The sequence below is a fragment of the Anabrus simplex genome, chromosome 3 (assembly GCF_040414725.1).
Source record: "Anabrus simplex isolate iqAnaSimp1 chromosome 3, ASM4041472v1, whole genome shotgun sequence".
Taxonomy (NCBI): Eukaryota; Metazoa; Arthropoda; class Insecta; order Orthoptera; family Tettigoniidae; genus Anabrus; species Anabrus simplex.
The window spans coordinates 355,944,888-355,959,185 of NC_090267.1; the positions used below are offsets into that span (position 1 = coordinate 355,944,888).

The window sequence follows — 14,298 nt, forward strand, 5'->3', positions numbered from 1 at the left end:
GTAATGGAAAACTTTATTTATTTTTAAAAATGTTCCCGGTAACCAGGCTAAGTTTCTCAGACGGTTGAGGCGCTGGCCTTCTGACCACAATTGGCAGGTTCGGTGGTATTTGAAGGTGCTCAAATACGTCATCCTCATCCTCATGGTAGATTTACTGGCATGTAAAAGAACTCCTGTGAGACCAAATTCCAGCACCTCGGCATCTCCGAAAAAGTAGTTAGTGGGACGTAAAGTCCATAACATTATTGTTGTTCCCGGTATATCGTACGTTAACAGGTTATCTTCTAAATCCGTTATACATTTAATACAAAATATATCTTAGAGTATACTCTCCCCACCACACCCATGGACACCATTATGGAATTACTGTATTGAAATCAAATTATTTCCTATTCAAATGTTGTTGGACTTCGACCTGCCTTTGAGCCGTTTCATTTTCTGTGCATCCTTTTGAATCGCCCAGTAGATTGTACATTAACAGGTTATCTTTTAAACCTGTTATTCATTTAATATAAATTGTATATATGTTGAGTATACTCTCCCACACCACTCCCCTATTGCCCCACCCATAGAAACCCTTATGGAATTACCATTTTGAAATAATTGAAATAATTGAGTGATTTTTGATAAGAATTTTATCGTAAGTTGAAAATCATGACTCTAATTTAATGTTACCTGTTCTTAGAAAGAACTTGAAAGAGCAAGAATGGAGCAAGAATATGTTACCTCTGAAAAACAAAATTTGGAGAGACAACTCCTTGAACAAGGTAGTGAAAATTTAGAACTCCGTACATCATATTCTGACTTGGAGGTATCACAGCTAAAAGCAGAGATAGAGGTGAGTATCTATAGACAAGAGTTAGTGAATTGGAGGTAAACTCCATATTTTTTACGCCATTACTTCAGACTTAAAGAATTTAACACCTGATATTTTTACAAGTACCTTAAAAACATTTAAAAAAGAATATTCAAGTCAAGTTGTTTTCACCATTATTTTCAAATTTACATTTCAGCTCTGTATCTTTTCCAGTTACTTCGAGGTGAACTCAAAAGGGCAGAAGGAGAGCTTGAAGATCGCTGCTGGTCGCCACCAGTTGGTCTTCAACAGTGGCTACAGCTTACTCATGAAATTGAGAACAAAGCTTATATTAAAAAGAAGATGGCAGCTGAAAAGCAGCTTCAGCAAGCCCGTGAAGCAGTAGGTTCTCCCTTTTTTTTTTTCCCTATTTCTTTTTCATCTTGAGCAGCAGTGCATTAACCCGAGGACTGTTGCATACTATTTTCTGTGCTGCCAGGGAAAAATTAGGTAAAAGGCATTATCTAACTTAAATGGTTATAACATCAATAATAATTAAGCTAGCAGAGCTTCCATTGACTCTTCGTGAAAGATAGTTTAGAGATCCATCATGGTGCTGCTTGGATGTTGTCACAGCATGCTGCACAAGGCTGCCAACTTAAGAATAGTGACTGTCAACTGTCTTTATAAGACCAGGCCAGTGAAAAGACCATTGGTCTGGATTGGTTAGGTCAGGCTAGTGACAAGACCATTGAGCTGGATTGGTTAGATACAGCTAGTGAGAAAACCATTGGACTGAATTGGTTAGGTCTGGCTGGTGATAAGAGGGCAAGCAAAGGGATGCCTGGGGGTGTATGCCCCTAGGTTAGAGCTGCAAAGTGGCCAACAGTCCTCTAATATCCCTTGGAGTCCTATTAAAATGTGACAAAAAGTAAGATTATGAGCACCCACCATGACAATTTGAAACTGCCTGATTTTCTTATTGTCAACAAAGGTGACAAACTTCTGGGGAAACACATGATGCAAGCTCTATTGATCCAAGATGGCCAGTAACAACAGAGAAAATGGTCACAAATCTTCCATTTACACAGATTCCATTTTAATTTTTCTATAGGGGCAGGTTGGTGGGTTCCTGTCAAGCATAGAGGAAGGATCTCCATTTTCTATATCGATGCAAACTACACAGTTGGGCTGTAAATTACCATTATTATTACATTAGATAATTTCAAACATTACCCACCCAAAACATCAATATATACAGAAACTAACAAGATACCCGTGCTTCACCATGGTTTTAAACTTAAAGTTACTATTCAAAGTTTTACATTTTGGAGAGTCCACTGTCTGCCGAGCCTGTAAAATACGCCGTCAGTTCGTATGTCAGACGGTTTTGGGAGAATGATTTTCTTATCTACCACTCATTTGAACCCCATACGGAAGAATTTGAACGTTTTAAACCCTATCTTATTTAACATCTAGTATGTAAAAGCGACCAATCTGTGAAATTTTGATTTTGTACATCGAACAGTAATGGAAGAATGGATACTTTTTAAGGGTAAATGTTTTAATATATTTATTAACATCTGAGATATAGAAGACCACACTTCATAAAAAAAAAATTAAGTTTGTGCCCAAAACGGTTTTGGAAGAATGGATATTGTGTTTCTGAGAGTCAGCCACCATCTAAACCCCTTAGGGGAGAAATATTTTGAAGTATACACTATTTTACTCCTAGGACATAAAAGACCTTTCTTGTAAAATTACAACTTTGTAAGTCAAACAGTTTTGGAGGGATGAATAATTTCATTTACAGAGCTGACCTCATTTAATACTTTACGGGTGGAACGTTAAAAAATATTTCCTATTTCACACCTAGGATTTAAAATATTACCACTGTTTGGAATTTTATCTTCGTTCATTATACCGTTTTGGAGGAAGGAATGAATATATTTGTTTTCGGATCTTAGCACCCATTTAACTTTCTGAGCGGTTAAATTTGTTTCAAACCTTCTGTTATTTAACACCTAGGATATCATTTGAAATTGTAACTTCATAATTCAAACATTTTCATATTATTGCATATTTTTGTCATCATTCCTCACCCCCCCAGTCAAAACCCCCTTAGGGGTGTATTGTTTTAAGTCCACTTTTTAAATTTATCCCCCCAATTGAATTTTTTGAAAACAAAAGAATATGTATTTATTTATTTTTAAAGAAGATTCCAAATACAAATTTTCATGTCTGTAACATGTTCAGTTGTTGAGATGTAAGTATCCTAATAAAAAGAGTTCAGCCCCTTTTTCAGTCCTTTTTATGAACCTCTTAATTGAATTTTCAAAAAAAAAGTGTTTCTTTTTTTTTTTTTTTTTAAGGCAATTCTAAATAACAATTTTCAAATCAACATGTTACGTGTTTGAGATATATCTTGTAGATATACTTATTTTAAAAATTCACCCCCTTTGTCTCCTATTTACCCCCTCTTAAGTAGATTTTGCACACCTCCACGACAGCTTTCAAAATGGCGCCGAAAGAAGGTATGGCCCATTTAATCTATAGAAAGCAAAGAATAGACACCAGTTGCGGTGACATAGAAGGCCATGGAACGGTCGAGTAATGAGGGTGAACTGGACAGTGGACTGTCAACTGTATTGTTTTACGAAAAAAAGTAGAAAACTTGATTGTTAAGAAATCTCCATCTTAATTTTTCTCAACGAAGAGTGAAGACGGAACTAGCGACTGCGGTATAATTTTTTAAGGAAGAAGAAAGGATCAGAAGCTATACTAAAGGAAAAAGCATCGGAAACAAGAAGAAAACAAGTCAATTCATCGAAAAAAATAAGCAGAGTTGATTAGAGATATTAAAAAGGAATCAGCTAAGTACCACGAGATACGCGTGGGTGGATACGGAGCGCAGTTGATCTATACTCTGCAAAGGGAGACCAAACCAGCATAAAAAAAGGATCTCATACAAGAAGAGATACATCTCGAATTATTGAATCAGAATAGAAATAAGTTTCCCAAGATCTACAAGAAGCGGCCAACAGAGATACATTCACTAAAATCAACACCAACGAGATAGAAGATATACGTCGGAGAGCCACAAAGGAAATAATAAATTTAAGGATTACACACTTCAAAAAAGAATTATATAATGGCTGTTCACTGCACTACAATCCTTAATTTAGTTGCTGATAAGAAGACCATGAGGATGATGTGCTAAATATGCATGATGGACCGGGCTGGGGACCAGTGCATCTTGCTATACGACCGAGCCATGATGAGGAAGGCGACGGGAAGCCATACGACCGAGGCATATGAGGAAGGCGACGGGAAACCATACGATCGAGCCATGATGAGGAAGGCGACGGGAAACCGACAGCAATCCCGTGATGAGGAAGCAGATGATGTACCAGATGTCCAACCCATGAGCTAACCGCAGACCCAACTACATCCATTTGGGGGGCAGAACAGCTGGACCAGGACCAACCATGAGCGAGCTAAGTCATTTACAATATTTAATCGCATAATTTTTGGTTTGCCTACACCTGTGCCTTAGGCATGTGCCGATGGGCTAAATATAAACCGATATATAAGAAATGCAAGTGAATGTTACCAATGAAGTGCGAGATATTTAAGTCCGTAGTTACGTGATCTAGCAATATAGCATAAGATTCTAATGTGTTGGATATATACGTCATCGTATATCGGTTAAAATACACGTACGTAGCGTGAGGTTTGAAAAAGAATTTTGGAAAACAGCTGATACTAATGACATACTGGCAGATTACAGAGATTTCGTATTGGTAATGCTACAAGTTGACGTCATGATTGGTTGCGCGCGGTGTAAAATAAACATATGGAATCACGCATTATTTTTGATTCACAATTAGGGCATTGAACTCAATCATAGGTTATGAGATATAGCAACTTTAGAATGTTGTTTTAAGAAACATAGTGTGGTAGTTTGACATGGTCATGTATTTGGGAACGCGACGAGTTAATATTGAGGCTACGATGTTAAGATATTATATGGATGTTAAAGTAAGGTTGCAATTGTGCTAACTTGAGGAAAGGTATGAGTTATATAGTGATATGAGAAGTTTTATACGCACTACGTAGGGGCCATTGAGTGCCTGCAGTTTAAGATATGCCACACTACATTCTTTAGATTCGTATACGTGAGATTGCCCACACCGCTGGAGTGACCTAAGCCGAGGTATGAACAGAATTTACTATTGTAGAATTATGCTTGTGACGGGATCGTATGTCAACTTTAGATGTGCTGTAATGAATATCGGAATACAACGATACGTTTTATAGCTGTATTTGACTAAATGCATTCACGACACCGATAAATATGATATTATGTTTCTGAATACAGCGACATAGCGCTTGCATTGTAACTGCGTATGAATAAAATAGCTTGCATTGAAGTAGAATGTTATGGAATATAACGAAGGAAAGGGAGATTGAGCCTAAAAGACATGTGTGACAGCCAAAGATTATGTTGAAGTTAGTTAGATAGATGAATAGATTAACATATTCTCTGTTTGAACTTGCATTTTCTCAACAAACTACAGCTAGGGGAATGTTAGAGTAGGAGCCGAATTTAACAGGCACTAGGAACAAATGCCTTAGTTCGTAAGTAGTTATCCATGCACAACGAGAACGTAGCAATAAAGCATGAGTTCGGATTTATTAATAGGGATTTATTCATATGGATTTATGCAATTAAATTTTTGCATCTAGATTTACTTATTTGAATTTACTTATCAGCTACGATTTACTATTTAATATTCTCAACGCTCAATTCTAATATGATTGGCGATTAAATATATCTGTGATATAGAGTTTAGTCCTGCAATTTAAAGTTATAATTTGGTTCAATTTCAAGTTTGAGCTTATTAGTGGACTTTATAGACGTTTCAGCTTAACCGTGTGTTTAATTCAGACTTGTTTAATTAATCTTAAAGCAAATGAGCTCTCATAACAACATGATTGTGTTGGTATTGTATCTATGACTTAACTGCAGTATGGACCTTAGATGTCCAGTGATCGATTGTAAATATGTACATACACAAATTTTATTTCACGAAGGAACTGATCTGGATAGTTTAAGACTACATATTATTTCTCTTTCTACGAGCCAGCGCTGACTCACAATCCACACTTGTTAATATGCAACGTCAAGTAATGCCTTGCATAAAATTCCAATTTAATAAATAAATATCTTGTTTATTTTCTACAATTTTATGTATCATGAGTTCTTTCATTGTAGCCTAGTTGGTAAGTTAGTCGCTTAGCTGAGAGAATTTTTGATTAATTAAGTACTCCATTTAGTCATGACCAGTTCTCACGTAGCTAAATACTCGGATTTTAAAAAAATTTGGTTGACGATTATTACTATATGTCATGAGTTTCTATAGGCGTCACCCGTGAGTTGTTAATCTCTTCGTACTCACGTTAAGCGTATCTTGAAGTAAGATTACATGTCTTACTTGGCATTTGAAAACCCTAAGGTATCCGCTGAGCGACCCCATTTCATCTGATTAGGCAGCCCAACTTCGAGTTAGAAATGGAGGTATCGGGTAAAGAATGATAACGTTCGAAATGACGCACGACGTTACAAAGGAGATTGCAAATACAAATTTTCATGACATTAACATCTTCAGTTTTTGAGATATAAGTATCCTCATAAAAGGTATTCATCACCTTTTTCACCTTTTTCCACCCACTTAAAATGGACTTTCCAAAAAAAAAAAAAGAGTAAAAAAGCGTTTCCTTATTTTTAAAAGAGATTCCAAATATCAATTTTCACGTCTGTAAACTGTTAAGTTTTTGAGATATTGATACTCATTTTAAAAATTCACCCCCCACTTTTCACCTTCTTAGTGACGGAATATCCAGAAATCCTCCCCTAGTGAGCATCTACATTGTAATATAAATGTATCCTCAAAATTTCGTTTCTTTATGTCCAGTAGTTTTGGCTCGGCGATAATTAAACAGACAGACAGTCAGTCAGTCAGTCAGTCAGTCAGTCAGTCAGGACGTGTTATTTTATATTGTATATATAGATAAAGCTTCCACGGTGTGTAGAGTTAATTTAGTTCTTCTTACCGTATTCTTGTTTTCTGTACATTCTATACAGTTTGCCGACGTTTTGAATACTTTGCAGTATTCTTTGTCAAGGCGACTGAAATACCCCTACTTGATCCGAGGTAATCAGTCTCCCAGGCAGCAATCAAACTCTCTCCGGCCGAGCCCCCTGGCAGTTTCGTGAGAATTCTGGAATGCTGTGTGTCACAGTGCTGTTAAGTAACTTGAGGTTCGTCCTGTGTGTTTATGTTGTGGTTTACCTATCTTAATCTGTACAGGATAGACATTCAAGTATTGCTGATTTTATATCCTTTTTCTAAATTCATATTGATATTGATTCCCATAGGGAGCAGATTTTACGTATATCTAAGAATTGCTTACAAATCAGGTTTAGTCATTATGTCATATAATAATTAAAATAATTTTCTCTGTTTTCTAGAATAACATTAACACAGGTTATCTCAGAGATGTAAGTTAACAACATAATTTGTACTGATGATTCTTATAATATGTCAGGTTTGCAACATCATTAATCATCGCTGTTGATTTTGCTTGCATTTAAAAAAAAAAAGTTAATCTAAAATAGCATTTCTTTTAGTAATAACTGTGATGTGTGGTGTAAGCAATTCCTACATCTCCAATTATTTCAATTTTAGTTTTATGTGGATTGTTGTTGTTGTTATTATTATTATTATTATTATTATTATTATTATTATTATTATTATTATTATTATTATTATTATTATTATTATTATTATTATTATCATCCGTTTCACCCATCTTGGGGTATGATAGATCAATCAGTTGTTAGTGAGTCGTGTTTTCCTGTCCTCCCAGTACTTTTTCATCCTTTCAGATCTTGCCTTCCTCTCGTCTTCAGAAGTTCTGTATAGTTGTTTGGGCTTCACCCTATTCTGAAACCTCTTTGTTTTATCTTTGGTTATTTTCTTTGCAGATCCATGTACAAGCATCTCTTCTGTAATTTGGAACTCTCGTGGTTCCTACTCAGTTTCCATAAACCACTTCGGCTGGGTTTTCTTATAGCGGAAATAGTCGAAGATTCTCTTAGTTATCCTTTTTGGGTCCATTCATAGGATGTGGCCATAGAGATCAATTCTCCTTTTCCTTATTGTTTCGGAAATCCTTTCTGTTTTCCTATACTGGGTTTCATTGCTGATGTGTGAAAGTTCATTATTATGAAATTTGGGGCCTAGAGTTTGTTGTAGTATTTTCCTTTCCTTGATCTCCAACTTTTCCATTGGACCATATGTAGTTATAGAGAGTGCTTCTGCAGCATAAAGGGCTTCAGGCTTGACTACTGTATTATAATGCCTGATCTTGGAATTCTAGGAGAGGGATTTTTTGTTATAGGTGTCTTTAGTAAGCTGGAAGGCTGTTTCTATTTTGGTTTGTCGAGATACCATTGCTTTCTTCTCAAGACCATTCCAACTGATACATTCACCAAGGTATTTGAAATCCCTGACGATCTCTATTTTTTGTTCCCCCACTTTCAAATATTTTGGAGGATTGTTAATGTTGGTTATTATTTTGGTCTTTCCAAAGGCGATTTTGAGACCTATCTTCTCTGCTTCCTACCTTCTCCAAGGCACAATTGAACAGTATGGAGGACAGTTCGTCACCCTGTCAGACACCAGTTTTGATCTCGAAAGGAGCCGACAATTCTCCCATTAATTTGACATTTGGAAAATGTATTAGTGAGAGTTTCCCTAGCAAGGTTTGTTGTTTTGTTGATGTAGATGTTGATTCCCATAGGGAACCTAAAATATTTGTCCCGAATGAGTAAATTTATAATACCAATATAATGGTCCGTTATTGGACCGCTATGTTGTTTTGTTGTCTAGATGGAATTCTTTGAGTACAGAAAGGAGATTTTCCCGGTCTATTGAGTCATACACCTTTTGGAAGTCAATAAAGGTGATGACATATGTTCTTTTCCCCTAGATTTCTGGTATGCTATGAGATTTTTAAGGTTCAAGATTTGTTCCGGACAGAATCTCCCCTTTCTGAATCCCGCTTGATATTCTCCCAATTGATGATCTAACTGTGGTTCTGTTCTATTACGTAAGGCCTTTGAGAATATCTTATATGTAATATCCAAAAGTGATATGCCTCTATAGTTGTTGGGGTTCATTTTATCCCCCTTCTTGGGGATTGGATGGATAAGGGCCAGCTTCCATTCTTCTGGAATCCTTTCTTTGACCCAGATTTCTTCAGAAACTTTTTGTAGGGATTCTGTTGCTTCCTTGTTTGCATTTTTCCAAAGTTCAGCTGTGATCTGGTTTCCTCCCAATGCTTTGTTGTTTTTAAGGCTCAAAATGGTCTTTTCTAGTTCCTCTAAGATTGGTGGCTGAGAGTCGGGATTGGGATTTGTTGGGATGTTAAACGTCATTTTTTCAACTGATTTTCACAGAGTAGGAGATTTTCAAAGTAGTCGGTTAGTATCCTGCAGTTATCAGTGTTGTTATGTGCTATATTTCCGTTCTTGTCCCATAACTGTAGAGTCAGTGACTTGTACTTCGTTGTTCTCTGTTTAAAGATTTTGTAGAAATCCAGCTTCAACTAGAGTTGTCAATGTTAAAACCTGGTCGCAGCAGCTCCGATATTTCCTAAAGCCACCTTCTTCAATAGGGATGGTTTGATCAATGGCCTCTTGAATGCGATTTAGAATAAGCCTTTCTATTGCTTATAGGTCATGCTGAGTAGCGATACTGGCCGGTAGTGAGAAGCATCGGTTCAGTCTTTGTCTGGTTTCTGGATGGCAATTATCTTAGTCTGCTTGAAAAGCTTTGGTAATCTTCCAGTTTGTAGAATTTCGTTGAAGAATTCATACATACATACATACATACATACATATATTATCATGATAGACTCTTATGCCTTTCAGCATTCAGTCTGCAAGCCTCTGTTAATTTACTAAACGTCGCCACAATCCTCGATTTGCAACTAGTGTTAGTGATGTGGCCTCATTTAGTTCTATACCCCTTATCTCTAAATCGTTAGAAACTGAGTCTAACCATCGTCGTCTTGGTCTACCTCTACTTTTCTTACCCTCCATAACAGAGTCCATTATTCTTCTAGGTAACCTATCCTCCTCCATTCGCCTCACATGACCCCACCACCGAAGCCGGTTTATGCGTACAGCTTCATCCATCAATTTCATTCCTAAATTAGCCTTTATCTCCTCATTCCGAGTACCCTCCTGCTATTGTTCACACCTGCAATCATTCTTGCTACTTTCATGTCTGTTACTTCTAACTTATGAATAAGATATCCTGAGTCCACCCATCTTTCGCTCCCGTAAAGCAAAGTTGGTCTGAAAACAGACTGATGTAAAGATAGTATCATCTGGGAGCTGACTTCCTTCTTACAGAATATTGTTCATCGCAACTGCGAGCTCACTGCATTAGCTTTACGACACCTTGATTCAATCTCACTATATTACCATCCTGGGAGAACACACAACCTAAATACTTGAAATTATCGACCTGTTCTAGCTTTGAATCACCAATCTGACATTCAATTCTGTTGAATTTCTTACCTACTGACATCAGTTTAGTCTTAGAGAGGCTAATTTTCATACCATACTCATTGCACCTATTTTCAAGTTCCAAGATATTAGACTGCAGGCTTTCGGCACAGTCTGCCATTACGACCAAGTCGTCAGCATAGGCCAGACTGCTTACTACATTTCCACCTAACTGAATCCCTCCTTGCCATTTTATACCTTTCAGCAGATGATCCATGTAAACTATGAACAGCAAAGGTGAAAGATTACAGCCTTGTCTAACCCCTGTAAGTACCATGAACCAAGTACTCATTCTACCATCAATTCTCACTGAAGCCCAATTGTCAACATAAATGCCTTTGATTGATTTTAATAATCTACCTTTAATTCCATAGTCCCCCAGTATGTCGAACATCTTTTCCCTCGGTACCTTGTCATGTGCTTTCTCTAGATCTACGAAACATAAACACAACTGCCTATTCCTCTCATAGCTTTTTTCAATTACCTGGTGCATACTGAAAATCTGATCCTGACAGCCTCTCTGTGGTCTGAAACCACACTGGTTTTCATCCAACTTCCTCTCAACGACTGATCGCACCCTCCCCTTCCAAGATGCCAGTGAATACTTTGCCTGGTGTACTAATCAATGAGATACCTCGATAGTTATTGCAATCCTTCCTGTTCCCTTGCTTATAGATAGGTGCAATTACTGCTTTTGTCCAATCTGAAGGAACCTTACCAACACTCCAAGCTAATCTTACTACTCTATGAAGCCATTTCATCCCTGCCTTCCCACTATACTTCACCATTTCTGGTCTAACTTCATCTATTCCTGCTGCTTTATGACAATGGAGTTTATTTACCATCCTTTCCACTTCCTCAAGCGTAATTTCACCAACATCATTTTCCTCCTCCCCATGAGCTTGGCTGTTCGCAACACCACCAGGATGATTTCCTTTTACATTGAGAAGATTTTCAAAATATTCCCTCCACCTCTCCAGTGATTCCCTGGGATCTATTATGAGTTCACCTGAATTACTCAAAACACTGATCATTTCCTTTTTCCCTCCCTTCCTAAGATTCTTTATTACTGTCCAGAAAGGTTTACCTGCTGCTTGACCTAGCCTTTCCAGGTTATTACCAAAATCTTCCCACGACTTCTTTGTGGATTCAACAACTATTTGTTTCGCTCTGTTTCTTTCATCTACGTACAAAGCCCCCTCTGCCTCGGCCCTTGTTTTGAGCCATTTCTGATAAGCCTTCTTTTTACGTTTACAAGCTGCTCTCACTTCATCATTCCACCAAGATGTTCGCCTTTTTCCATCTTTACACACAGTTGTTCCATACAAAGAAGTCGCAAGGAGTGAGGTCAGGAGAGCGTGGAGTCCATGACATGAGGGCGTGATCTTCATTCTCGATACGACCAATCCATCTTTCTGGAAGTCTGCTGTTCAGAAAGTCACGAAAATCAACATGGAAATGAGGTGGAGCACCATCCTGTTGATAGATAAAGTTCATGGTTTCAGTCTCCAACTGTGGCATGAGCCAATTCTCCAACATATCCAGGTAGATGTGCCCTGTAATGGATTTTTCAGCGAAGTAGAAGGGACCATAAACTTTAAATTTCGAGATGGCACAGAAAACATTGAGCTTGGGAGAATCACGAACGTGTTGCACACAGGTTCGGGCATTTTCAGTTTCCGAAATTCGTACTTTGTGCCTGTTAACATTACCACTCCGAAAAAATGCTGCCTCATCACTGAAGACAAGGTTGTCACAAAATTCATTATCTTCCATACGCTCCTGAAAACTTATACAAAACTCAAAACAGTTCACCTTGTCGGCCGGCGATAATGCTTGGAGCAGATGCAAATGGTAAGGGCGCATCTGCAATCTTTTCTTTACGACTTTCTAAACAGTCAAACGAGGCATGTTCATTTCTTTGCTCGCTCGATGAGTTGACTTTTGCAGCCTACGTTCAAAACAGCGTCGCACATGCTCGTCTGTTTCTTTAGGCGCACTAGGCCAGCCTGTTGATTTTCCTTTTCACAGACATCCTGTGTTTTTGAAGTGTTGATGCCATCGGCGAATGGAGGTGGCACTGGGTGGATCTTTACGATACTTTGTTTTAAAGTTTCGTCGCACGGTTGTCACAGATTGGCTGGAATGAAATTCCAGAACAGCATACACTTTTTCACTGTCAGTCGCCATCTTTGCAACTGTTGGAGTAGAGGACGCATCATGTCTGCCGGATCTTGTGGGCGTTGGGGGAAGCACAATGTATGGAGGGCTATTCAAACAAAACAAAACGAAACTTTGAGGGATACTTTCCTTACGACATCAGACACCATCACCATATGTGTAATAATATGGCTAGAAATAATTGACAAAACCGCTGAAATCATTTGTGCACATCTTGTATAAATTGTGACTTGAACAAGTTATTGGACTGTTACCCTAAACAACCAAGTAATACAGAGTCAACTCAGCTATGTATCTTGGTATAGTATTAGACTCAACACTTTTCTGGAAAAACCATATTGATTATGTAGTCTGCAAAATTACACCTTTGATAGGAATAATCCACAGATTAAGATACAGTAATTTTTCTCACCAACAGCTGAAGTATTATGCAATGGTCCACCCACATCTAACATACAGTACATAAATTTCATTTGGGTAAGGTGTAGGAAAGATTATGTTATTAATTTGAAAATCCTACAAAAAAGAGCCATCAAAATCATGTATGCATTCACCTTCCTCAAGCCGTCACATGAAGTTTTTTCAGAGTCTAAATATTCTGCCATTCCATAAGGAAATTGCATTTTCATCATCAGTCTTTATGTATAAGCTAGACAGGAAATTAACCCACTCTGCTGCTAACTTCTCCCATTTCAGTGAAATTCATAGATATGAAACTAGAGGATCATTAAGGATATATTCCTCTTGTTCCAATTCAGTAAAGCATGGTGTGAAAGGTTGTAACCTCCTTGATGATGATAATAATAATTAAAATCATGAATAAAAATATATAAATAAAATTACTCAAAAACTTAATAAAATTAATAAGCATAATTAACCGAAATGTCCGTAGTATGGGCGCCAGAGTTCACGAGAATGGATCCCTCGAATTTAGATAAGAGCATGATAAACTTTATATCCCAGGGCGTGTACATAATGCTGCGTACTGGTACATCTGCTGCAGGCCTTACCTAACCTCCTGAAAACGACTAATTAAGTAGGAACTGCACCTAGGTTCATCAATAACACTGATTCTAAAATAGCTAACTATATTCTGAACAAATTCCGTGCATATGCACCTCATCAACATACAACATTATACATATAATACACACATAAAATATTGCTGGAAGACTCCATATTTACAACAACAACAATAATGAAAACCGTGGGAAAACGAAAGTGAGAACTAAGCTACCATTTGTAGATAGTCCGATGAACAATGTACATGTATGAAGATAAACACCCTTCACTGTCTCTATATCAATTCGATTTACCGATTCTCATAATCGACAGTTATCACATCACACAGATACTGTACCTTGTACTACTGTGTTCACATATTTTAACACTTGTAAAGATATATACACACGTCTGTCGATCCTCAACATATAAATTTATGGAAAGTCTGAGATAGCTTTCACCAACATATAATGCTAGGCCGCCACAAGTGCTACAATACTTAATGCGCAAGCACTCTCCACAATCAGCCACTTTCCACAAACATAACAAGACTACGCTCCACGAACGTTTGAAGTCCAGTCCATTGCAGCCGTGTCACTCCAGTACCGTGTATCAGCACCACTTCCTTCCCGTACAGTGCCTCAGTTGTAGTTGTAGTTGTAGTTATCTTCCTTCT

The 14,298-nt window shown here is 37.6% G+C and overlaps 1 protein-coding gene across 3 annotated transcripts in view; it reads left to right on the forward strand.

Moving 5' to 3' along the window:
• The window catches only part of Stim (stromal interaction molecule), a 424,265-nt gene that overhangs the window by 212,376 nt on the left and 197,591 nt on the right, over positions 1-14,298 (forward strand). For all 3 annotated transcript variants that reach the window (XM_067143252.2, XM_067143251.2, XM_067143253.2), the window contains exons 7-8: positions 686-838; positions 1,031-1,198. In XM_067143252.2, the coding sequence (XP_066999353.2) occupies positions 686-838; positions 1,031-1,198 (321 nt within the window). The remainder of the gene's footprint in view (positions 1-685; positions 839-1,030; positions 1,199-14,298) is intronic.